The following is a 23770-nucleotide window of genomic DNA, read 5'->3' as shown; positions in this document are numbered from 1 at the left end:
CTCTATTTAATGCCCGACAAAACCAAAAAAATTAAACCGCCTTCTCAAAATGTCGTTGAACAGCTTCAAAGAATCTCTCAAACCCTGCTCTCAGTCCTCTATCTCCTCCTCCAACACTTCTTCCAATTTTGAATTCTTATCCTCTCAAAACCCTAATTTCTCAAGAAAACCCCCAAAGTCTTCACTCTCTCAGCAGCTTAAGCGCCTCGATTTCCCCTCTTTCGATGAAATCCGCTCCCAAAACCCTAACAAAACTCTTCCAATTGTCACAGAAGAAGAGGAGAAAGAGGAAGGAAAAGATGGAGACGAGAAAAGCAACGGGTTTTCAATCGTCAGCGAGTTCAGTCGCGAGAAGCTCAGCACTCAGTCCTTCGATTTGGGTACCAAAGGGCCTTTTGAGCCCCTAGTCCTCTCTTCGCCCGGGGAATCTCCAACGGTTCAGGTGATCTCTTCATCATTGTCATTTATTGCATTAGATTTTGTTGGAAATTTATCAAATAATTAAGATTATAGCATGCAGATAAATCCGAAAAAATAAATAAGAAATTAGAAATTCAGGCCTGACGGGAGCAGTCGTGTATTCACTGCCCTAGAAGATTGAGAACCCGCCTATCGCCCTGACGCAGATGGTTCCCTCCCCCCTAGCGGTAAAAGCCCCCGGAAACGATCGGCCTCTGCACTCGGGCGAGAGTGCAGAGCTTCAGCTCAGATGAAGGAAGTTGTCCAAATAAACCGTTACAAAACCCCTCAATAAATTCGGTAACGTTAGCCATAATTGCATAACCGTTACCAAAGTTTTAATTACATGTTTTAATTACAATATTTATTATTATTATTACAATGTTTATTATTATTCATGAAGGCAAAATTGCCTTTTTATAATAAAATATCCAACAGTCCCCCCCAAAAGGCAATATTGACTGAAAACTCAAAAAAAAAAAACAAATCACAAAATCATAAAACAAATATAGGTTGGGCAACCTTTCGTATCTTGAATTCGGGAGAGGTAGCTTTCGGCTTTGAACATTTTCTTAGTGAGTTCATCGCCACCTGAGGGACATAATGGACTAGGCCTTGAATTAGGCCTCTTTAATCAGGTATTGATGAAAACACACACAATACGTTTCATCTATTGAGCAAAGCGGGTTGAGCGTTAAATGCCATGCTCATAATAAACCGACTCATGAGAGTTTCTAAGAGTTAGTCCAGCCCCCCTAACCGCGGCCATCACGGTTCCTCTCACGTAGGTAAGTCCTCAAAGGGTACTACAACTGTTTATTTAATACCCCCCACAATACACACGTTGGACTTATTAAGAGTAAAACTCAGCCTAGCCAGCTGTATCATAAGAGCAACGTCATCATAAAGAAGGGGTAGTAGCAAATGCTACATAATGATATATAAATATATCTAGGTCGATGCTCCACACGAGAGTCACTTGTCCAGCTTGTTTCTACCACATTGAACCGACATTGGGACTACGTTTTCAAATAAGGGTTGAGTTGCCGCTGTCAGTGACCTCATTTATGGGCTTAACCCCATCTCCCTCGATGAATCCAGAACCACACTCCTGGATAATCCCTTAGTCAAAGGGTCAGCAAGATTTTTCTCAGACTTTACAAAGTCCAAGATCACAACTTTGCCTAACAGGCGTTGTACAGACTTATATCTTATTTGAATATGTCTGTTATGTTTTTTATTTACTAAAAGATCATAGTCTATGTCTAAAGATGTAAACACATAGTGTTTGTGCAGATTGACCTTAATATCTGAACATTTCAAACTAATGTGGAACTAAAAATTCTGCAGTTATGCATATGCACATACATGAATGAAATTAATAATAGATACATACAGAGTATTCAAAAGAGCAATATATTTCATACTTCATAATTCATATGCATAAAATTTTAAAAATTCTTCTATTATAAGAGGTTATAAATTGGTTGCCTACAAAGGAGACCGTCCAAATTTAAATCGGTTGCCTACAAATGAGACTTTCCAAATTTAAATTGGTTGTCTACAAAAGAGACCTTCCAAATTTATGTTACTATTTTCTAGTACCACCTCTTATACAAATAATAATATTATAATAATAATAATATTTGTACATACGTGCTTTAAATTTTTCAAGTGCATTCTTGCATAAAACCTTGTAATTAATCATGTAACAAATGCAAGTTATCTAAAAAGACATATGAACATTTATTGCAATATTCATCAAAATGCAATAAAAGTGATGAACTTTACATTTGAAGATTTGAAATATAATCCATCATATAAAATAGAATTTTAAAAGATGCACCTTTTTGATTTGGTTCGCTCATATATTGATCATTTATCATTAGGCAATATATGATGCAAGAAACGTAATTAAATAAATGCATATGAATTTCCACATAATTCCAATCCTCTTATTCCAAACCAAAAACTCCTAAAGTGAAAAGATTAAAGTTTTACCTGGGTAGTTAGCCAGGTAACCAAAAACTCCTAAAGTGAAAAGATTAAAGTTTTACCTGGGTAGTTAGCCAGGTAAGGATAGTAATAAAGGTTGATCAAAGATCAATTAAGTACCTCGTTCCTTGCAGAGCGCGTTACGCAACCCTTAAACCTTGCCTTAGACACCAACTAATCCAAGAAAACTTGAATCGTTTCACTCAATGAGTTTTTGTTCCTTAACAGTATATAGAAACTTTAAATTATTTCATGCAATCATTTAAATTGCCTAGCAATTATATTGCAAACATATGTTGGATAAGACCGAGGAGGGATTTACCTATTGATGTTCGAACCTCATTATTTACATGTCGTGAGAGTAAAAAATTATTTTGTGGGGTCTGTCAGAACGACTCCGGCCCGCCCCAACAAGCTTAGAACAGTAAGGCCGAAAAAGATTTAATTTGTGGAAGAGCTTGAACTTCAGACTCGTGAGGTACTGGAAGGCAAAGAGCCCACTTGCAACATCTTAAAACAGCAATAAAAGCAATTAAAACAATTACTTACAATTAATTTTAAGTAACTGTTAGAATTAATTAGTAAAAATTATTACAACTTAATTAACAACAATTAATAAAATGTAATAAATGTAATAATTAACTAATCAATAATTAACAGTTAAAAATTCTTGGATGAACAGTAATCATCTCGAATGAACAGTAACAAATTGTAATTTCCAGAGAAGAGAATATTTTCTTTTTCTCTTTAATGAACAGTAATTGTTTATCCAATGAACAACAGCTTTTTTTTTAAACAATAACGAATTTTTTTTAAAGGCCTTATCCTTCCTTTCCATATCTTTATGTATGCAAGCATAAAGTTTGTGAGAGAGTGCATGATGTAAATTGCTTTTGGATCAAAGTTGATGATATAATTCTAATTAACAAATTAATGATGGAGTCTCTTGCCATCATATGCACAAGCCACAAGACACAAGAGGGAAGCAGACAAAGAAGCAAGAACACGTAGCCTTAATATGTGATCAGATGCATAAGTATGTTTATCAAACTACTTGACTACAAAATTATGTTCCTTGCAAGAAGTATATTGCAGTAGATCTATTTAATTAGCATGCATCAATACATGTAGAAACATTTTCGGATTTAAAAAATAATAATAGCTACATTATCAATCTTCTAGAGCAGTGAATACACGACTGCTCCCGTCAGGCCTGAATTTCTAATCTCTTATTTATTTTTTCGGATTTATCTGCATGCTATAATCTTAATTATTAGATAAATTTCCAACAATCTAGAAGATTGAGAACCCACCTATCGCCCTGGCGCAGATGGTTCCCTCCCCCCTAGCGGTAAAAGCCCCCGGAAACGACCGGCCTCTGCCCTCCCCCCTAGCGGTAAAAGCCCCCGGAAACGACCGGCCTCTGCACTCGGGCGAGAGTGCAGAGCTTTAGCTCAGATGAAGGAAGTTGTCTAAATAAACCGTTACAAAACCCCTCAATAAATTCGGTAACGTTAGTCATAATTGCATAACCGTTACCAAAGTTTTAATTACATGTTTTAATTACAATATTTATTATTATTATTACAATGTTTATTATTATTCATGAAGGCAAAATTGCCTTTTTATAATAAAATATCCAACAGATTTTCCGAAAGTCGCCGAAGCGTAGTTTTTGAATGTGGAGTTTGCTCAGTAGTTCGAAAATTGTAAAATTCTTTAATAATCTTTCTTATGTGGTCAAAGCAATAATGCTTTTAAGATACCGGCCCTATGCATGTCTTTATAAATGCGGATCCATGACTAGGTATGTTCCTAAATCCAAAAGTACTCCTGAACAGGTTTATTGTTATTTTAATGTTGATATCATAAATATAGATGTTTATATCACTTGCACATATAATTAGCGTGTACGACCACTTGCTTACCTAGAGAACAAGGATGCGAACTCAGAGCGAGTTTTTAGCTATTAAAAAAACACTTTTTTAATTCATAATTAGGAGGTTATGTGCGAAAGTCCCAGAAGTAAAGCCCTCCATCAAACTTCTACACTACTATAAGACGTGTTTTGTAAACCATAATGAAATAAGGCCTCTACTGAGATACTATACTGTTGTGTAGTTTATCTCCTTTAAAGATTTCACCCTTAGATGTACACAAAAACCTGATTGATCCCAATATCCTCCACGGCAACTTCCTTATCGCTTGAGCCCTCAACCTCCTATCTGCTACTACTCATGGTCTATCCTCCACAAACACTTTCTTCTTAGCTGTCTTCTAATTCCCAAGCCAGAATTTATATTGACCAGAATATATGGTTATGTATCTTGACAAAGGTTGGACTAGGCCAGAAGCTTACTCATACGTATTGTAATCAGAAATCTCACCATTCTTATCAGAACAAGTTGTAATTGAATGCCAAGTGTTCGTCTTTGGAGCTATCCACTTTTTTCACGTAACATTAATAGGTTCCAAATTAGACTAAAACAAACCTGTGATGTATTATGTGAAGAATACCTAGGATGATTGTTTTGTTGCATTAACACCCATGGCATCCAATAAGGTAGTTTTAAACTCGCTGATGCGGGCCTTTTCTAGCAAAGTCTATTATTTACACGGAACCAGAAGAATGCTTGACCTTATCTGGCAAGCACAGAGCAAGAGTTCCATGTTGGCATTCCGCCTTTCTGCCTCATGTTTTCGTCTTGATTTTCTCATGTTGGACTCTTCTCACTGTAGTATTTAGATTTTAACTTCAATTTCCTGTGATCGGACTTTGTGTAAAGAAAAAATGTTCGTCTCTCTGGTTCATTGACAAACCCACATTCTCAAGTTATTATTCCTTGAAGCACACTCCGTGGTCTTTCTCTATGTTTCATGTCAAATATTCTTTGTACTTATTTATATAGGAAACTCTTGCTGCGGCTAAAATACCTCTAGTTAAGCAGGATACTAAAATACCTCTAGTTAAGCAGGATACTCAAAACCTAGGGTGGCAGTTATCATACAAGGAACCTTATTTGTCTTCATTCGAACCTTCAAAACTCTAGGTTTCGAATTATCTGAACTTGGTGCAAAAAATATTATTGGTTAGCCACTTGTTTCAACTCCAAGAGATTCCTTATCTTGCCTTTTTCGGTTGAGTAACAGAGTGCAGATTGAAGTCTGCGGTGAAAATAAATGGGCTGAAATAGACCACCCCAACATGTCTCTTATGAAGAATAGTGGACATAAAGTTTCAATTTGGTAGATTACATTTTGGTCTTGAAGATGACACCAGATAGATAGGAAAATAATTTTGGTTATAAATTATAATAAACTCTGCACTGGTATCTAAGAAAAGACTCCTGCCCTCTCACCAAGGGAGGAGCCAGACTTTTCAGCTGGGTAAGGCACAAATAGAATAGTATATTAAAATTCCATAATAAAAAATAGTACAAAAAAGCAGAATTATAATTTTTTCATTTAAAAATAAACTAATCACTAAAACTGGTAAAGAACATAAACGTATATTGAATTTTATTAATACATGAAGTCACATTAAACGGACCAAAAACTTCAAATTTGATGCAAAGACAAAAAATAGGTACTCACAACGGACAACCAAGTATAAGTTAGGGCATTTGTCCTACCTCAGAGTCCTTGATTACTCTAGCTCCGTTCCTGCCTCTTGCTGCTCAAGGTGCTAAAATGTTAGAACAAAATGCCATCTGTTGTTACTGTAACTCACTTTCAGAATCGTAGTTTTTTAAATCTATTTAGAGTGATTTATGGACCTGATTTGCCAAACCTGGTTGTTCTGGATTTTAAGAACTTCGCATTAGACAGACATCTTATTTGACTATCCTACCTTTAGCTGTGTTCTCATGTCGAAGCAAAATTTGGTAAATGTTGATCAGTGCACTATCTTTGTCATAATTATTATCACACAAAATGACGTATCGTTGTGTTGTTATTTCACGTGATATGCTTTGGTTATACTCTACTTATCTACTTAAGCATTTAGTTCCCTTATATGCTTTATACCTATCAATACTATGTTCACTTATGAGATCTACGCCTCTTGTAGGTTCCTGCATCCATCAACTGTAGGCTCCTTGAGCATCAAAGAGATGGTGTGAAGTTTCTTTATAGGCTGTATAAGAACAACCATGGTGGTGTGCTTGGAGACGATATGTAAGTTCACTGTTATCGTCATAGGTTTATATGTGTATCATCCGTCCAATGTCCTCCATTGGGTTTTTGTTACTTGTCTCGTGTGATGACATGATCACCACATCTTTTCCTGGTCATCTGTGATGACAACTATGATGAGGAACTGCTAGAGAGATATACACAATGGGATCATTATGAAGAATGATCTCTTACTAACAAGAGCAATTTTAATGTTTCGTACTGGTACTGTAAGTACATGAATTTATAGCATCTGCATAACATTTTTTATATATATATGATTATGGGTGGCTAGGCATACTTTTATAGAACACCAATTACCTGCACACTGACGCCTATCTACTTCGCGGAAGTGATAAATAAAAGTGCATCTAGGCCATTATTCTGTTGGAATCCAATCACTCTAGTACGAAATGAAAGTACTGTCACCATCATTTTGCGTTAAATTTGAGGTTCATGTAGCATGGTTGTGAGTTGAGAAATCTCTGAGGCCAAGTTTTTGCAATCCTGATATCACACCTTTGACTTGGTCCCAAATCCTAGCCAGGATGGCTATGATCAAAGAGTCTTGATGGCTGTTTGGCAGGTATATAGACCTACGTTCGTTTATATTCCTTATGTTCTTTAAGTATGCGGATCCTGCAACCAAGCAACAAGTACCCAAATTCTCCTCAGCTAGCTGGCTAATTGCAAGCAGTAACCATTCTTGCATCTTCCACCCCCCCACACCCAACCCATCCCCACTACACCACACTCCGTCACCATTGCTACCAATTTACAACCCAACCAAGTCAGTTTTCTTGGATTATCTACAAACTACCAATTAAAAAGTTATCTATACAGCCGCTGCAAGCCATCTGCATAAAGAAGTGGAAATGTTCCGTAGGCAGTTCCTGGGTTCGCATTGATTTTATGTCTCCTGAGCCTGATAAACTCATTTTGGCTCTTTTGTGCCTGAAGCCTGAAAAGCATGGATTTCGTCTTTTTAGTCTTTTTATGGACATTGTATTAACACATTGAATTGTCCCTCTTTTACTTATACATGTACTGGTAATAAAAGGATTCTGGTTGCTTGATTTACTTCAAACAATTTGTAGGTATCACCACAATGTTCATTCATGAATGTTTTGAAACTTCAGCATTCCTGTGTTATTTTTATATGTGGTTTTAATTAAATATGGTTATATATAGAGATTTTGTATTTTCATGTTACTGTAAATTAGGGGGCTCGGGAAAACCATCCAGACTATTGCTTTTCTGGCTGCTGTTATGGGAAAAGATTCTGAAAGTGAAGAATTTTGTGGGGACAAGGACCATGCGATGAAGAAAGGCCCCATACTGATTATTTGCCCCACTTCGGTTATTAGCAACTGGGAAAACGAGTTTTCTGTATGGTCTGACTTTAATGTTGCTGCCTATCATGGGCCAAATCGTGATATAATTCTTGAAAAACTTGGAGCTCGTGGTGTAGAGATTCTTTTAACTAGTTTTGATACTTATAGAATTCAAGATAAAATTTTGTCTGAGATTTCATGGCACATTGTGGTTGTTGATGAAGCTCACCGGCTGAAAAATGAGAAATCTCAACTTTATAAAGCATGCTTAGGAATTAAAACCAGAAAGCGTTTTGGTCTTACTGGCACAATTTTGCAGAACAAGATTTCAGAATTATTTAATCTCTTTGATTGGGTTGCTCCTGGGTCACTAGGAAGTAGGGAACATTTTCGAGATTTTTATGATGAGCCATTAAAGCATGGGCAAAGACTAAGTGCTCCTGAAAGATTTAGTCGTATTGCTGAGGAGCGTAAGGAACATCTAGTTGCGGTTTTGCGCAAGTACCTGTTAAGAAGGACCAAAGAGGAGACAATTGGGCACCTTATGTTGGGCAAAGAAGATAATGTTGTTTTTTGTGCAATGAGTGAGGTGCAAAAGCGTGTATACAAGAGAATGTTGGGACAACCTGATGTTCAATGCCTTATAAATAAGGATCTGCCTTGTAGCTGTGGCAGCCCATTATCACAAGTTGACTGTTGCAAAAGGACAGTCCCCAATGGCATCATTTGGTCTTATCTTCACCGAGGCAACTCTGATGGTTGTGATTCTTGTCCTTTCTGCCTTGTACTTCCATGCCTCATCAAGCTTCAGCAGGTATTTTGATCTAATACTTCTTTTTTACATTTTCATTATTAACAAATTGATTAAATATTAACCCTCAATTTGATTATCATAGATAAGCAATCATCTCGAATTGATAAAACCAAACCCTAAGGATGAACCTGAGAAACAAAGGAAGGATGCTGAGCTTGCCGCTGCTATTTTTGGTGCTGATGTAGGCTTGGTTGGTGGTGCTTGTCAAAATGAAAGCTTTATGGGACTTAGTGATGTGGAACACTGTGGGAAAATGCGAGCTCTAGAGAAGTTACTCTTGTCATGGACTACTCATGGTGACAAAATTCTTCTGTTTAGCTACTCTGTCAGGTGATGCTTCACGACTTATAGTGCTGCCCACGAGTCTCTTTCATTTCTGACCTATCTTTTCCATAAACTTTCATATTATTCGGGCGAATTCCAGTTACTGAATGAAGTTGGAAATAATTCATCCTGATTCATTTCTTTTTTTCTAATGCCTTCTCTTGTGCATAGATTTTTCAGTCCTTTTTAAAAAATTATTTTGGTTATTTTTTTTTGTTCGGGTTATAAGTCACGGCTTAATGGTGTATAGTGTTTAAGACCTAAAAATTATTATGAGAGTTGGCTAAAATATTTTGGGTTTAGTGGTCTACATACATGAATAGGTTGGCACTTTCCATTAATATCCAGTCTCATGGCTTCTGGTTAAAAGCCACCTCCTTTTAACCACTATAAAGTATAAAATGCGTAGGTGGCACTATGCAAGTTAATCTACAGTAAACCTCTCCTTATTACCAAGATATTCAAATATTAACTAACGAGTTCCTTCATCCTAGAAATCTGATTTTAATATTGCCTCTGCATCCTTAATCCCTCTTCTATAAAATATTTTTTCATTTTTAGTTTGAACAACCTGTAATTGTTACTTGCACTGTTCAGTTCTTAGTATCTTTATCTCTAATCCATGATTTTAGTTGCTTAGTTTATCTTTCCTGAACAGGATGCTAGATATACTGGAGAAGTTTCTTATACGAAAGGGTTGTTGCTTTTCAAGACTGGATGGTTCAACCCCAATGACCTTGCGCCAATCACTTGTTGATGATTTCAACAAAAGTCCTAGCAAACAGGTGACCTTCTGAAAGATTTATGTTTTTTTAATATTCATTCACTCTACTGATCTATTCAGTGACATTTATCATAGGTGTTCCTGATATCTACTCGAGCTGGTGGTTTAGGTCTTAATTTGGTCAGTGCAAACCGTGTCGTAATTTTCGACCCAAACTGGAACCCTGCACAAGATTTGCAGGCACAAGACAGATCTTTCCGTTATGGACAAAAGCGGCACGTTGTTGTATTCCGTCTTCTTGCAGCTGGTTCCCTAGAGGAACTTGTTTATTCTCGGCAGTTATACAAGCAACAGCTTTCCAATATTGCAGTTTCAGGGAAAATGGAGAGGCGCTATTTTGAAGGTGTTCAGGTACTCTTGGTGAATTGCATATTTACTATTTACAATTTCATAATTTCTAGAATTAAAAGATATTATTTTCAGATATTATTCTTTATTTGCAACTTTTTAAACTTTTCTACAGGATTGCAAGGAATTTCAAGGAGAGCTCTTTGGAATCTGCAATCTATTCCGTGACCTATCCGATAAGCTTTTTACGAGTGAGATCATTGACTCAGCAAAACACAAGAAGGATACTTCTCAACAGGCCATGCTAATCACCTCAAAAGATTCTGATGTCCCTTCTAAAAAGGAAGCAAATGAGTCAGTCATTGCGGGAAATGAAACATTGCTTGGTGACTTGGGTAAGCTTATAAGTTTAGACTTCTATACTACTACAATAATGTATACAGAATATTTGATGGGGAATCTTCTGTTCCCAGTTTTATTATAAACTTATTTTTGTTGACATTCTGGGTTCTGATTACCCCATGATAAATGCATTAACATTGTTATCCATTTATTTACTTTCTATAAATAAAAAATCTTGTGATGTATGCATAATGCACTTTATACCAATATTTCTAGTTTCAGTTTCAATTTCCCTCTTCGCTCTAAGCCCTGATATCTTCATGTTTGCTGTTACTGGCTCAAGTTCACGACTTAATCTAAAATAAATGGATATTTATATTTCCATTTACATGCACAAAAGGTCTACCAAAAATGGATGCAATTTGGCAGCAGAATCCTGTCTAGGATGATCTGTACAAAACATTCACAATTTGGAATTTTCTTGACTTGGAAAATAAATTTGCAAGCATAATCCAGACTTACATATGGTTTAATGTTAAGGAACTACTGACTAAGGTAAACACACCCATAGAATCCTTTCTGGAGATTTCCTGATCCAAGGGAAATACAAATTTGTAGCACATAAGACCCACACACAAAACACATACACCCACCCACCTACACACACGCACAGGCACATCTGTGCGTACGTGGATGCTGCATGCATGCGTGCATGTGAGGACTAATACTCATGCGATTTCACAATGTTTGGAATTATGGTACCGGGTTTTGCTTTAACCTGTTTGAGTTGTAATATTGAAACTCTTGGACGATACACATAGCTATATAATATCAAATTATCAATGATGAGCTTTTCTTCTTCTGAATTTACCATGATATTATCTGCATAAAAGGTTTAAAATTTTCAGTTCTCTCACTCAGCTTTTTTCTGACCCGCAGATGCTTATTTTACAACCTTCTATAAGTAAATACTTGTACAGTTTTTCATGCTTTTATTCCCGTAGGTTGTCTTTGGTGTGAAGTATCTGTGGTTAAAGATGGTGGTTAATTTAACTTAGGACTGTAAGTAAAGCTGAATGGAAAAAAGAAAAAGAAAAAAGATTTCATGTAATTGATGTAATGGCTTTGTTTGTGGTGGTTGTGTTTCATGATTTATAATTTCTTCTTTTATTTAAAATTCAGATCACCGTGTCATCTACATTTCCCTTAGTTATTTTGCGGTAGTGATATTGGATTAATGCCTCAACTTCCAGATCATTCAAGTCCGTATTAACCAGAGCAAATCAAATTTCTGTTCACAGGCATAGTTTACACACATCGTAATGAAGATGTAGTCAACATCGGGCCTCGACTTCAGGGTAAACAAGACGTAGATACTATACACGAAGTTGATACTTTCAAGAATACAGTGAAGACAACTGACAAGAGCCAAGATGCTATGAATGTCAATAAGGAATTAAAAACTTATTCCAGGGAACAGAAGCGTAACGAATATAGAGATATTGCAGAGTTTATGGGCATGGGTGTGTTGGAATTTAGCAAGTGGATACTCTCTGCATCACCTTCAGATCGAGATGAAATGCTTCAGAACTACAAGAAAAAGAAAAAACAAAGAAGCAAAAGGTGAGAGATGTCTTCCATATTTGGGAAGAAGACAGCAAAGCCGAGATATCAACCAACGCAGACTTCTGATGACTGTTAGTGCAAGCTGCTATGTTTTCACCTAGATAACATGTACATATTCGCTTAGAATATTGAAAACAGAATATTGAAAACATAATATAGCCACAGGACTAAAGCATCAGGAAGGAAGAGGTCAGCTCGTCTGAGCTCGTCTGCCTATCTTCCGTGGCGACTGTAATTGTTGTAAAGCTAACTTCCACTGTACATGTATGTAAATGGTCACAAGTCAAAAGAACTGAAAGAAGTATGATTGCTAATGCCAATAAATTGTCATGCTATGCTACACCTAGCTATAACTGTGTTAAATGGATATATCCATCTTGCTTATATGGGTTTGATGATTCTTCCTCTTGCTTGAAATTTAAATTTAAGCTACAGCAATAGCATAGGCTTTCTTTTTGGTACGTCTTCTGTGTGTAAAGAGTCTAAAAGACTATTTCACATCAGTATCCAGCGTTTTCGTCGTTCATGTGCTACTATTGTATGTGACGATGCGAGCTTGGCATCTAATCAGGTAGAATTCTGAGAATTTGAAAACAGCTATGCAAGAACTTCAGAATATGTTGAGGGCTTGTCGGTCACATAAATAGAACCCCAGAACCCCCTTAGATCAGATTCTCTGTTCAGTGTGTTCTCATGAGTAATAACGGTAAACAAATACTAGTTTATTTTTGTTGATATGCTATATCTTGTTTCAAAGGAAGAAAAAAATATTTGAGAGAAGTTCTGGGTGTACTACATTAAGGAATACAGACTTAATTTTGGATTTTGTTTTTTGAAATTTGGATTGGTCCCTCCTCTTTCACAATGTAGCGAAGTCTTCATAAGGGTGGTGACATGTTTCGAACTTATGAGCTTCTTATCATAGATCACCTCTTATCAATTTTGCTCAGGTAATCTACTAAATGGAGGTCATTCTTATCTCCTTCCACTGTAAGAAAAAAGAATTCATTTATTAATTTTATGATCATTTGTGACAAACGTGCAAATTTTATAAATTATTTTTCAATTTTCGCTATCAAAATTTTGTTTGTCCATGAAGTCGCACAACGTATGTTATAGAATATCAGATAATTTTTGAAGCCTGATTATCATGCTCGCTGTTTTATTAATCGATAGTTAGCTTCTTGGCACATTTTCGCCACCTTTTTGCAAAGAAAATAAGGTAAACTATACTAAACCCCCAAAAACTTTCATCATTTTGCGGACAACCCCAATAAGCTTTCGCATCTTGCAGATAACACCCATAACGACAGTAATCCACATTTAGGATCTAAAATATGTCGCCAACACAAAATATGGAATCACACCGTAATGGGGGTTATCTGCACAAGGTAGAAACTTATTGCGAATTTTCTGCAATTCCTATAGTTTTTGGGGTTTACTGGGAAACAATGAAAGTTCTCGGGGTTTATATTGTAGTAAGACTATCTCCAGCAGGTGGTTTTTGGGGGGGGTTTTGCTCCAGCAGGTGGGTTTTTTGGGGGTGAAATGGAAAATCGGAGTCGGAGGGGTGAAAATTTCACCTCCGGTTTTTTTGACCATGTGGGTCCCGCGAAATGTGATCAGCCTATGTATCAAGCCATGTGTCAAGGCTTGATTGGTTGGCGTTTTTTGTTTTACTCCTAATTTTTAAATGATATTTTGGGAGATAAATACTAGGAATTAATCAGGTGGGTTTTTTGGGGGTGAAATGGAAAATCGGAGTCGGAGGGGTGAAAATTTCACCTCCGGTTTTTTTGACCATGTGGGTCCCGCGAAATGTGATCAGCCTATGTATCAAGCCATGTGTCAAGGCTTGATTGGTTGGCGTTTTTTGTTTTACTCCTAATTTTTAAATGATATTTTGGGAGATAAATAATAGGAATTAATTTATAATTTTTATAGCAATAATTTTTATTTTTTCACCTCTATAAATAGAGATTAGTCTTGTGTAATTTGGACACCAAAAAAATCTGAGTTTTTGATACCTTATTCTCCTTCTCTTTGCTTTTGCTTCTATATTCTTCAAACTTTTTCAAATGGATCCTTCACAAAATTATCCTAATTTCTCCTACAACTTTCCTAACCAGCCTCAAAATACCAACCCTCAAAATCCAAATATGCAAGCCCCGAAAAATACTCAAAATGCTGGTATGCAACCCAATTTTCAAATGCCGTATATGATGCCACCAAATTTTGGCATGCAATACCCTTATCTTCCTTACGGTTATCATCCAGCTACGGGAAGCAGCTATGTTCCATCCCATATGAATTTCCCTACCACGGAGTCGATTGAGCCACCGACACCCCGGTTCAGTAGCGGATCTACAGAAATCCCGGAGTTTTATGAAATAAGAAAAAGAAATGAATAAATAAGGTGGAGTATATATGTTGGAGTGATGGGGTTATAGTGGGTCCCAAATAAAGTAAAATCATTTGAAAAGAAAATAAACACAAGATCCTGTTTTGCGGTCTCTTGCTTGCGTGGGTCTTTGGCCTGTGACGGGGATGTTGATATCCGTGGACCACCGGGCAATCAGATCTGTTTCCGAAAAATCGGACAGAGCTTCGTCGATCCGCGTGAGATCTAGAAGCCTGAAGCGTCTATCTCGGCTAAAACGAGATATCATCTTTTCTTAGTGATTACCGGCGAAGGGTAATACTAAGGAAACGGGGGAACAGGCGATGAAGGCTCTGATGTAGACCTCTCCTCTCCTTGTTGAAGCGCACGAACACTCTTCACTGCAGCAGGGCTTCGCCAAGGGTCTCCAAAAATCCTCCCCCAAAACCAAGGCCCTAAGGGGGCTATTTATAGGTGTGTGGAGCCTCTAGGGGGCAGACACCCTTGGGGTGTCTCGGTTTGGCCGAGACACCCCTGGGGTGTCTAGGCTTTTCCTAGACACCCCCGGGGTGTTTCGACTCGCCGGGACTCCGTTTTAGGTGTATAATTGCTTTTCCCCGTAGATTCTTCGTCCGAACTTGGATTTGAGTGATTCCAGGTACGTTGGATGCTTGACGAAGAGTTCGATCCGCTCTGGTGGTTGGATTGTCTTTAGAGTGGTCGAGGCACGAAGGGCGGTGTCCTTTTTGTGAACACCGTCGGGTTCTCGATTGATCCGGGTCTTCGTTGTTCCGAGATCCTATCAGCTCACGTAGCTCGTCGATTCACTTCAGTCGTTCGTCGACGTCAATTGCCGTTCGTGGAGACCTATAGGCAATTTTCGATGCCTACAGATACCCCCTCCAAAGCGTTCCGGACTCGTTTCTTTTATAGAAGAGGCTGGAATACTTTGGATGTGATTGGTCTAGCCTTCAGTCGGCATAAGGACCTTTAGTTAGCTTCTACTCTTGGCTCCTTCGATTTTTGGTCTATTCGATGCTTTAACGAATAGCCGAAATTCTTTCGGCATTGCGTTTATCGCTTGGCCGTCGTCGGAGTCTCGAGTTTACAGCTGATGAATTGAGTTTGGCTCGTGTCATTGAGTTGACTTTGAACTACCTCCGCCACATTGTGCTGGCTTAGGATTTTGGATCATCGTGTGTTGACTTTTTGTCGCAACGCGTTGACTGGCGTTGACTGACGTTGACCTAGGGTTACGCGTTGACCTGCGCTGACCCTTAGGGTTTTGAATCGTCGAACGTTGACTTTGGTTGCAACGCGTTGACTGGCGTTGACCTAGGGTTACGCGTTGACCGGCGTTGACCCTAAGGGTTTTGAATCGTCGAACGTTGACTTGTGTTGCAACGCGTTGACCGGCGTTGACCTAGGGTTACGCGTTGACCGGCGTTGACCCTTAGGGTTTTGAATCGTTGAACGTTGACTTGTGTGGATTTTGAATCCTCGAACGTTGACTTTTGTCGTAACGCATTGACTGGCGTTGACCTAGGGTTACGCGTTGACCTGCGCTGACCCTTAGGGTTTTGAATCGTCCCTTAGGGTTTTGAATCGTCGAACGTTGACTTGTGTGGATTTTGAATCCTCGAACGTTGACTTTTGTCGTAACGCATTGACTGGCGCTGACCTAGGGTTACGCGTTGACCTGCGCTGACCCTTAGGGTTTTGAATCGTCGAACGTTGACTTTGGTTGCAACGCGTTGACTGGCGTTGACCTAGGGTTACGCGTTGACCGGCGTTGACCCTTAGGGTTTTGAACCGTCGAACGTTGATTGGTGTCGATTTTCATCAAGACATCCAATAATCGACGGAGACGGGCGAATTTGGGCCTAAAACAGGCGTACGGGGACAAAACAGGACCCACAACACCCGGGGGTGTCTCGCCCTTGGCCGAGACACCTTGGGGTGTCTCGGCCAAGGCCAAGACACCTTGGGGTGTCTCGGCCAAGGCCGAGACACCCTAGGGTGTCTCGGTTTTGGGGCCGAGACACCCCCTCTCCCCCTTATTTGTAAAATTAACCAAAATTGTGGGGTATCGGGGGGTGCTATATGATCAGATATGATGACCATGACCCAACCCGGGCGTGTTCTTGACCTGAATTTTGGCCTTGAACACGAAGGGTATTTTGGGTATTTCACCAAAATTTGCCGCGAAAGATGACAATCATGCACGAAATTCGTAGGTTTAACTAGACTTCAATTATGAAATCCTATTTATGTATAGGATTTTAATTAAAGTTCTTAATTTCCCTTTTAAATTTCGTGTATTCATATTTTAGATTGTACCTGACCTGCTGCTTTTCGTTGCAGATTTCCAATGTCTCCGCGTCGATCTCGACCCCGTAGGAGTCGTTCTCATTCACAGCATAGTGAGGAAGAGGTTCCCGCGACATCTTCCCCCGCGGCCTCGTTCTTCGGGGGTGAGAATTTATATAAATCCTTTCTTGTACCCCTGATTGACCTCTTTGCGGGTCATGAAGGAAGAACCGACACCCTCCTTCGCGGGGGTTAAGGTTTCAGACTTGTCTTGCTTAGCCAATTCAAGTCTTCCGGTATATTGGGGCGATTTTGTGTCGTCCTACACCTTATAGTTCGGTGTATGTTACCACGTTATTCACGTAATGATGCATACCGTTCTTTCAGTGTAGGATACTCAAAATCGTCTCTCCAATTATTCCGTGGATGAGCTTATCATTCTTCTTATGAATTTTTCTGACTCCACCCTTGTGCTTTATTGCAGTGGAATTTCCCGCGGGTAGCCTTCCTCCTCACGCCAACACCGGTTGTAGTCGGGAGGTCTTTTCTTCAGCTTCCCTTAGGCAGGCTATTAGCCCACTTCCTCGGTTCGATAGCGGTCGCTCAGACGAATCTTGCCGCTTGATACAGGAAGGAGGGCGCCATTGCTTGCTCCGGCTTATCACAGATGCCTCCTTTACCGCTGATTCTACCTCCACTCAGGCTTTACAGAAGCCGAGCTTCTTGTTCGGGGATCATGTCGAGGATCCTGCTACACTGACCCTTGGCGAGGAGCACTGGCTGACTTTTGACGGGGGAGCTTGTTTGTACATCCCCTCGATTCCACGCCAATAAGATGTCTTGGCACCTTACTGAAAATGCTGAGCGAGTTCAGTGTGGATATGCCACTCACCACAAGACCCCCGGCTCTAACGGGTATCATGACGTTCGTGGTCTTCGACCCGGGATTATGGGCCTTAACACTGCACCCCCGGGCGAGGTGTCAGCAACTGCCTCTACTGTGAGTAACTGTCTGGCTCTTCTTGGGAGACGGTTACCTCCACCAGAGTACAGATGTTACGGTTGGGCTTCCTCACTAGCCAAAGGGTGGTGGGCGCGCATGACTAGTTTCGTCCTAGCGCGCTGGGAGAGGGATCTGAAGAGCAGTGGGTTGTATGCGCCTATACGAGCCACCATGCACGGAATCCCAGTTAGCTGTTGCCATTTCTTGGCTTTGCTGGAGACCTACATGCCTGACAGCAACACCTTTCTAACCAGTGGTGGTGAGCTAGGGCTAGCCTTGCATGAGATGCATTATGTTTCGGGTCTTCCGATGGGGGATTGTCCGTATCAGGAGTATTTTCCCTCGAACCAGCAGCTGGAGTGTATGAAGAAAGATACTCCCGACATGTACAACACTCTCTGGGATCTTACTTGCCACTATTATACTTCGAGGCTCAATCTTACACTATTGCCAGTGCTGAGGGAACTTTTCCCGCGGGGACCAAGTTTCGCTCTTTTCTCCGCCGTGCACAGAAGTCCATTGGGCCCCGGACTCTATTAGCAGGCTATCTCGCCCTTTGGTTGAAGAAGTGTGTTGTCCCGCACCAGCCTTCAGATGCTCTACCCATCGAGGTGCTCTTCCCTGCAGTTCAGCTGGCTTACGGGAGAGAGCTTTCCTTGCTCCCAGCAATGGTTGCTAGCATCCATTGCGGGCTCAGGGGTCTAGTCAGCAGTTTCACACATATGGGTTCTGAACCATCAGCTGAGCTGGTTTGTCCGAAGGTTGAGCTCCCTTACGCATATTTGATGGCGTGGCTCGTTCTTCACCGTCCCGATTTGATGTCGGCGCCCAGCGTTGTTGACATCCCCGTCCCCTTCCTGCAATTGTTGGAGCAGAGCAGATGGCTTGGGAGCAAATTCAGTGATGTTCAACGAGAGCTCCGGGTCCGCAAGAGTTGGGAGTTCTTTAAGTGTTTCCCTCACTTTTCAGGTCGCTATGGCGACGTGCTGATTGATGAGGAGAAACCTAGAAGTGATCGGACCGTTCTCGACGCTGGTTGCTTCCGGTGGCTAGTGAACATCCGCATTGGGTATCTTGTCCTCCGGGTGAAGAACCGATGCCACATAGAGCCTTATCTCCCTTGCCGCTTTGCTCGCCAGTTCGGCTATGACCAACTGTATGTCGGGAATCCGAGCCGTAGCCTGCAGGTTGAGGGAGGATTGATTGATGGCGTACGAGCGTGGTTGTGGACGATGGTGGGCTGCACTGGAGCCCATTTTGCTCTCCCTTCATATAGGCGTAAGCCGCTGACCACTTTCCTCAGCTGCAAGTGGTTCCTTTCCGCCTATGAATCCATCAGTGTGAGGAGCCTTTCCGAGTTACAGTCAGAGTACTCGGTCCGGGCTGCTATGATGGCTGGTCGCAGGGCTGAGCTTGCTCAGAAGCGGAGAAAGGGGCATGCCAAATCTCTTCTCACAGATGATGAAGAGCTCCTCCCTACGGGTGACGAAGACGAGACCTCCGAGGAAGAATATGTGGATGCAGATACCGACGGAGGGGATCTCGATACCGGTCTGTCCTGCCTCTTTGATTTTCATTCTCCATTAATGACAGCTCTTGTTCATTTAATGAAATGGCTATTGTCACTTTAGGTAGGACAGCCGACGATCATGAGCCGCCGGCTCCTACACACGTTGAAACGTGTGACAGGCCTGTGCATGACCGACCCGTTGGTCCTCGGAGAGTTGGTGCCCCGAAGAGGAAGAAGACCGCACATAAACCCCACGACGGTCAGCGCCCTTGCGGAATGGATTTAGGAAGCACCGCCGATGGAGGGGAAGGTAACATTATATTGCTCTTGCTTTAAGGTTGTTTTATCTTTTGGGATTCGTAACCATGTTTTATGCTCCAGGGTTCTTCGAAGAGGGCGAACTCCCACCGGGTTCGGCATCTCCTGGTGTTGATAACATGGATTGCTTTATGCAACAGATGTGCGACGCCCTTCACGACGGGTCTTTGGGCATCGATCTAAACATCGATCTTGAGCAGATGAATAATGTTGAGCCCACAGTCCCACATTCAGGTATATCTATATCCAATGTTACTTTCCTCAAGCGTGGGGAAGGAAGATCTTTCGTTTTTGCTGAAAGTATTTTCTCGAGCTTTCCTCATCTTTCAACATTCATGTTACCCTGCAGATGTTGCGATGGACAGGCCAAGTTTCTCGAAGCCCGATGCCGGCTTATTAGCTGACATGCTGGCTGAGCAGACTTCCAGAGGAACCGAGAGACCATTCTTTGGGAATGATTCATCCACCGGTATGTATCTGATTCCCTTCCTCTTGCCTGATCTTTTATCTGGCTAACGAATGATTAATTATTGCAGCGCCAACCATTGGGGTTAGCCCGATATCGATCCCTGGCATATCCAGCTTGCCTCGGAGTGATGGGCTCGCAGGTACGCATACGATTTAGGGATATCATACTTTTCTATGTTCATCTGACTTTTGACTAATATATGAGTGCAATTATAGGACCAGCCACCAGGACTGATTCTCATATGACTCCTGGCATTCCTCAGATGCCTACGGATGATGGATCTACAGGTATGCAGATGACTTTATTATCCCAATCTTCCTTATTTGTCTAAATTTTCATTTTGACTAATAAGAGGGTGCCACCATAGGACCAGCCGCTTGGGCCGATACTCTTATGACTCTTGGCATTCCGACTGCATCTGAGGGCGGGGGGATTGCAGGTATGCATGAGATCTTCTTGTCCCGGTTCTCCTTATTTGTTCAAATTTTCATTTGGCTAATATAGGAGTGTAACTATAGGACCGGCCGTTGAGCCTGATATTTCTACAGTTCCCGGGGCTGAAAGTCTGCATAGAAGTGGTGCCTCCCCGCCCTTAACGAGTGATATGAGCAATCCGCCTGCAGGGGTTGATATACCCTCTTCTGCTGCTGCCTCAGAGCCTGTCGGACCTCAGCCCGAGGGGACGTCCGTTGGCGTTGGTATGCTCAGAACTTGCCTTCTGACTTTCCTTATCGTATTCGATAATCCGCTGAGTTTCTATGTTGTTGCTTGTAGGATCTCGATCTTCCCTATACGAGCGTGTCCGCGTCCTTTTGGTCGATACTGATCCTGACAGGGAGGCTTTTCGTACGGACCTCAGCTTCTTCACCGCCTTTTATAACGGCCTGATCGAGAAGCTTCTTCACAGAGGAGGCGGCTTCGATCAGTTCAGGCGTTCCTTTTCTCGCCACATGATGATGATGAGGGAAGAAGGATACCCGGAATTGGCCGATTCCTTCACTGCTGGAGTCGGAGATACGAGAGTTGAAGGAGTTGGAGGTTACCGGGGCTTCTTCTTTCATGTCCTCTCAGTTGGAGCTTAGGATGGCACAGTGGCGTGACCTGAAATCTTCCATCGGGTGCGCGCTTCAGTCACATGAGAGCTCCATTGCGCAACTAATGGATGACGTGGCGAGGAAAGATACAGAGAGAGCTGAGCTACTCCGCTCTTTGGATTCGAATCGCGAGGAAACGATTAGGTTGAAAGAGGCCTTGAAGTGCGTTGAGGAATCCACTGCTCTTATTGTAGATGACCTGGCTGGACTAGAGCGTTCTCGTGAACAAGTACTCGAGGAGCTCGGATCCACCCAGGAGAGATTGATGAAGCTGAAGAGTGAAACCGCAGAGATTTTGAGCAATTCTGAGGAATCTGCCCGAGCTGATCTGCAGGCGGGACTTGAGCGGAGTTATGCAGATAGACTTCTTAGCTTAAAGTCTCATATTCTCAGCCGCCAGCTGCCTTCGGGCTAACGAGCTTCTTGTTGTATGCTTTGACTTTTGATCTTTTCAGTAGAAATCTCGCATTTGCTTCTTTTATGATTTTTTCTGTGTTTATTCTAAATGACAGATTTATGGGATTTTTGGCAAACCCCCAGCCCTCAACGGGTTTGATATGTCTTTACCGATTACCGTTTGAAATCGGACTAGCATGTGAATTATTAAACCCGTCTCACATGTAACGTTGTGCTAAGAGAGTAAACTCTCTGAGGCTTTGTGCTATGATTTTGAATACATAGGCTTCGTCTTTCTCACGGGAATAGACTACCCGGCAACGCGTGTTAGGCGTTGACTTATCCCTACTTAGGCTTCGGGATGAAATTCCCCGTGATCGAGTGCCCGGATTTGACAATCGTGTCTTTTCTAAAAGCAAAGACAGACTGAGAAACGGGAGAGGAAGAATTTTATATTCTATCTCCCGGTGCTGAAGAGGAAGAATTTTATATTCTATCTTCGGCCGGAAAGGAAACGGGAGAGGAAGAATTTTATATTCTATCTCCCGGTGCTGAAGAGGAAGAATTTTATATTCTATCTTCAGCTGGAAAGGAAACTCGAGGTGGGATCTCCACCCCCAGAATCCGGAAGGATGAAACTAAGAGTGGGATCTCCACTCCGAGAATCGGAAAGACTGAGAGTAAGAATTTTATATTCTATCTCCCGGTGCTGAAGAGGAAGAATTTTATATTCTATCTTCAACTGGAAAGGAAACTCGAGGTGGGATCTCCACCCCCAGAATCCGGAAGGATGAAACTAAGAGTGGGATCTCCACTCCGAGAATCGGAAAGGTTCGGACGACACTACCTTTTATAGGATTGGTCATTTGAACCCAAAGAACCCCTCATTCATTGAGGAGAAAACCCAATTTCAACCCTAACTTTTATAGGTTTGGTGGAAAAAGGGGACAAAGGTGGATTTTCGTTTATCGAAAAGGAATGACTCGACCTTAGTCTTGACTATCTGTAGGCTTGACTAAGCGAGATCGGGAACAATCCTAACTTTTATAGGTTTGACTGTTCCAAGTGGACCTCTCGTTCATGGAAGGAATCGAGAGAGGAATTTGGCTTTGGCCCTAACTTTTATAGGTTTGACCAGAAAGCAAAGAAAGTGGAATACGGGTAGCAAAGAAAGTGCCAACTCGTATTATCACTCAAAGGGAGACTTTAATGCTAGGCGTTTAGGACCTAGCACGTTAAGTCTGAGAAATGCCAACAATGGGCAAATGGAAACGTTGGTGGATCCACTGTCGTTTAATTTGATCAGCGGATGGTTTGGTGAGGAAAGATTAACCTATCAGAGGATTAGATCTCATCTCAAAAATAACTCATGAGAGTTAGAGAATTTTGATGAAAATAAGAAGAGACATTCTGACCTTCAGAGCTCGAATGTAGATTTCTTATTCGTCAATTCCACAATGACTGGGTTATCCCTAAGAATACCCATGTGGTATTCTTCCGGGAACTTCCCGATGCATTGGTTATCCAAAAGATACTAAGGATAGTATCTTTTCAAGAACTTGCCGTTTATCGGCATCATGAGCCGGTCGCCGTCTTTGGTGACAAGGCGATAGGCGCCACTCGAGTAGACTGTCTCCACTACGAATGGTCCCTCCCATTTGGGTTCAAATTTACCCTTCTTCTTGGAATTGAGGATTATCGGTCGGCGAGCAGTGAGGACCAGATCTCCTTCCTTGAAGCTTCTCTGTCGAACCTTTTTGTCAAAGGCTCGAGAAATTCTAGCTTGGTAAAACTCAATATGCTGTTGAGCCTCCAGGCGCTCTTCATCAAGCCTCTCGAGTTCTTCGAGGCGTTTCTGATGTTGTTCTTCGGTCGTCATCTGGGTTGAAAGAACGATCCGAAGAGACGGGATTTGAATCTCCAATGGAAGAACAGCTTCACATCCGTATACTAGCGAATACGGGGTTGCTCCCGTTGGTGTGCGCACCGTGGTCCGATAGGCCCATAGAGCCGCGCCAACCTTGTCATCCCAATCTCGTTTATTCGTTTTCACGATTTTTGACAAGAGTTTGATGATAGTCTTGTTGAAGGCTTCAGCTAATCCATTCGCTGTAGGATTATACGCCGTCGACGAGATGTCCTGAATTTTAA

The 23770-nt window shown here is 41.2% G+C and overlaps 1 protein-coding gene across 1 annotated transcript; it reads left to right on the top strand.

Annotated features, from left to right (window-relative positions):
* LOC109833453 (switch 2) lies at window positions 1–12523 on the top strand. The gene is made up of 8 exons (XM_020401125.1): window positions 1–442; window positions 6524–6630; window positions 7851–8775; window positions 8858–9105; window positions 9758–9884; window positions 9959–10234; window positions 10347–10566; window positions 11815–12523. Exons 1-8 carry the CDS (start codon window positions 50–52, stop codon window positions 12138–12140), a joined length of 2622 nt encoding a protein of 873 aa, XP_020256714.1. The 5' UTR covers window positions 1–49; the 3' UTR covers window positions 12141–12523.

Source organism: Asparagus officinalis, chromosome 3, assembly GCF_001876935.1.
Source record: "Asparagus officinalis chromosome 3, Aspof.V1, whole genome shotgun sequence".
Taxonomy (NCBI): domain Eukaryota; kingdom Viridiplantae; phylum Streptophyta; class Magnoliopsida; order Asparagales; family Asparagaceae; genus Asparagus; species Asparagus officinalis.
Note: the sequence above shows the minus strand (reverse complement) of the source record. Positions and strands in the feature narration are given on the sequence as shown.

Coding starts and splice junctions, on each gene's coding strand:
- LOC109833453 (XM_020401125.1), top strand. CDS start 50: ATGTCGTTGAACAGCTTCAAAGAATCTCTCAAACCCTGCTCTCAGTCC. Junction 6,631..7,850: donor GGTGTGCTTGGAGACGATAT/GTAAGTTCACTG, acceptor ACTGTAAATTAG/GGGGCTCGGGAAAACCATCC. Junction 10,235..10,346: donor GCTATTTTGAAGGTGTTCAG/GTACTCTTGGTG, acceptor ACTTTTCTACAG/GATTGCAAGGAATTTCAAGG.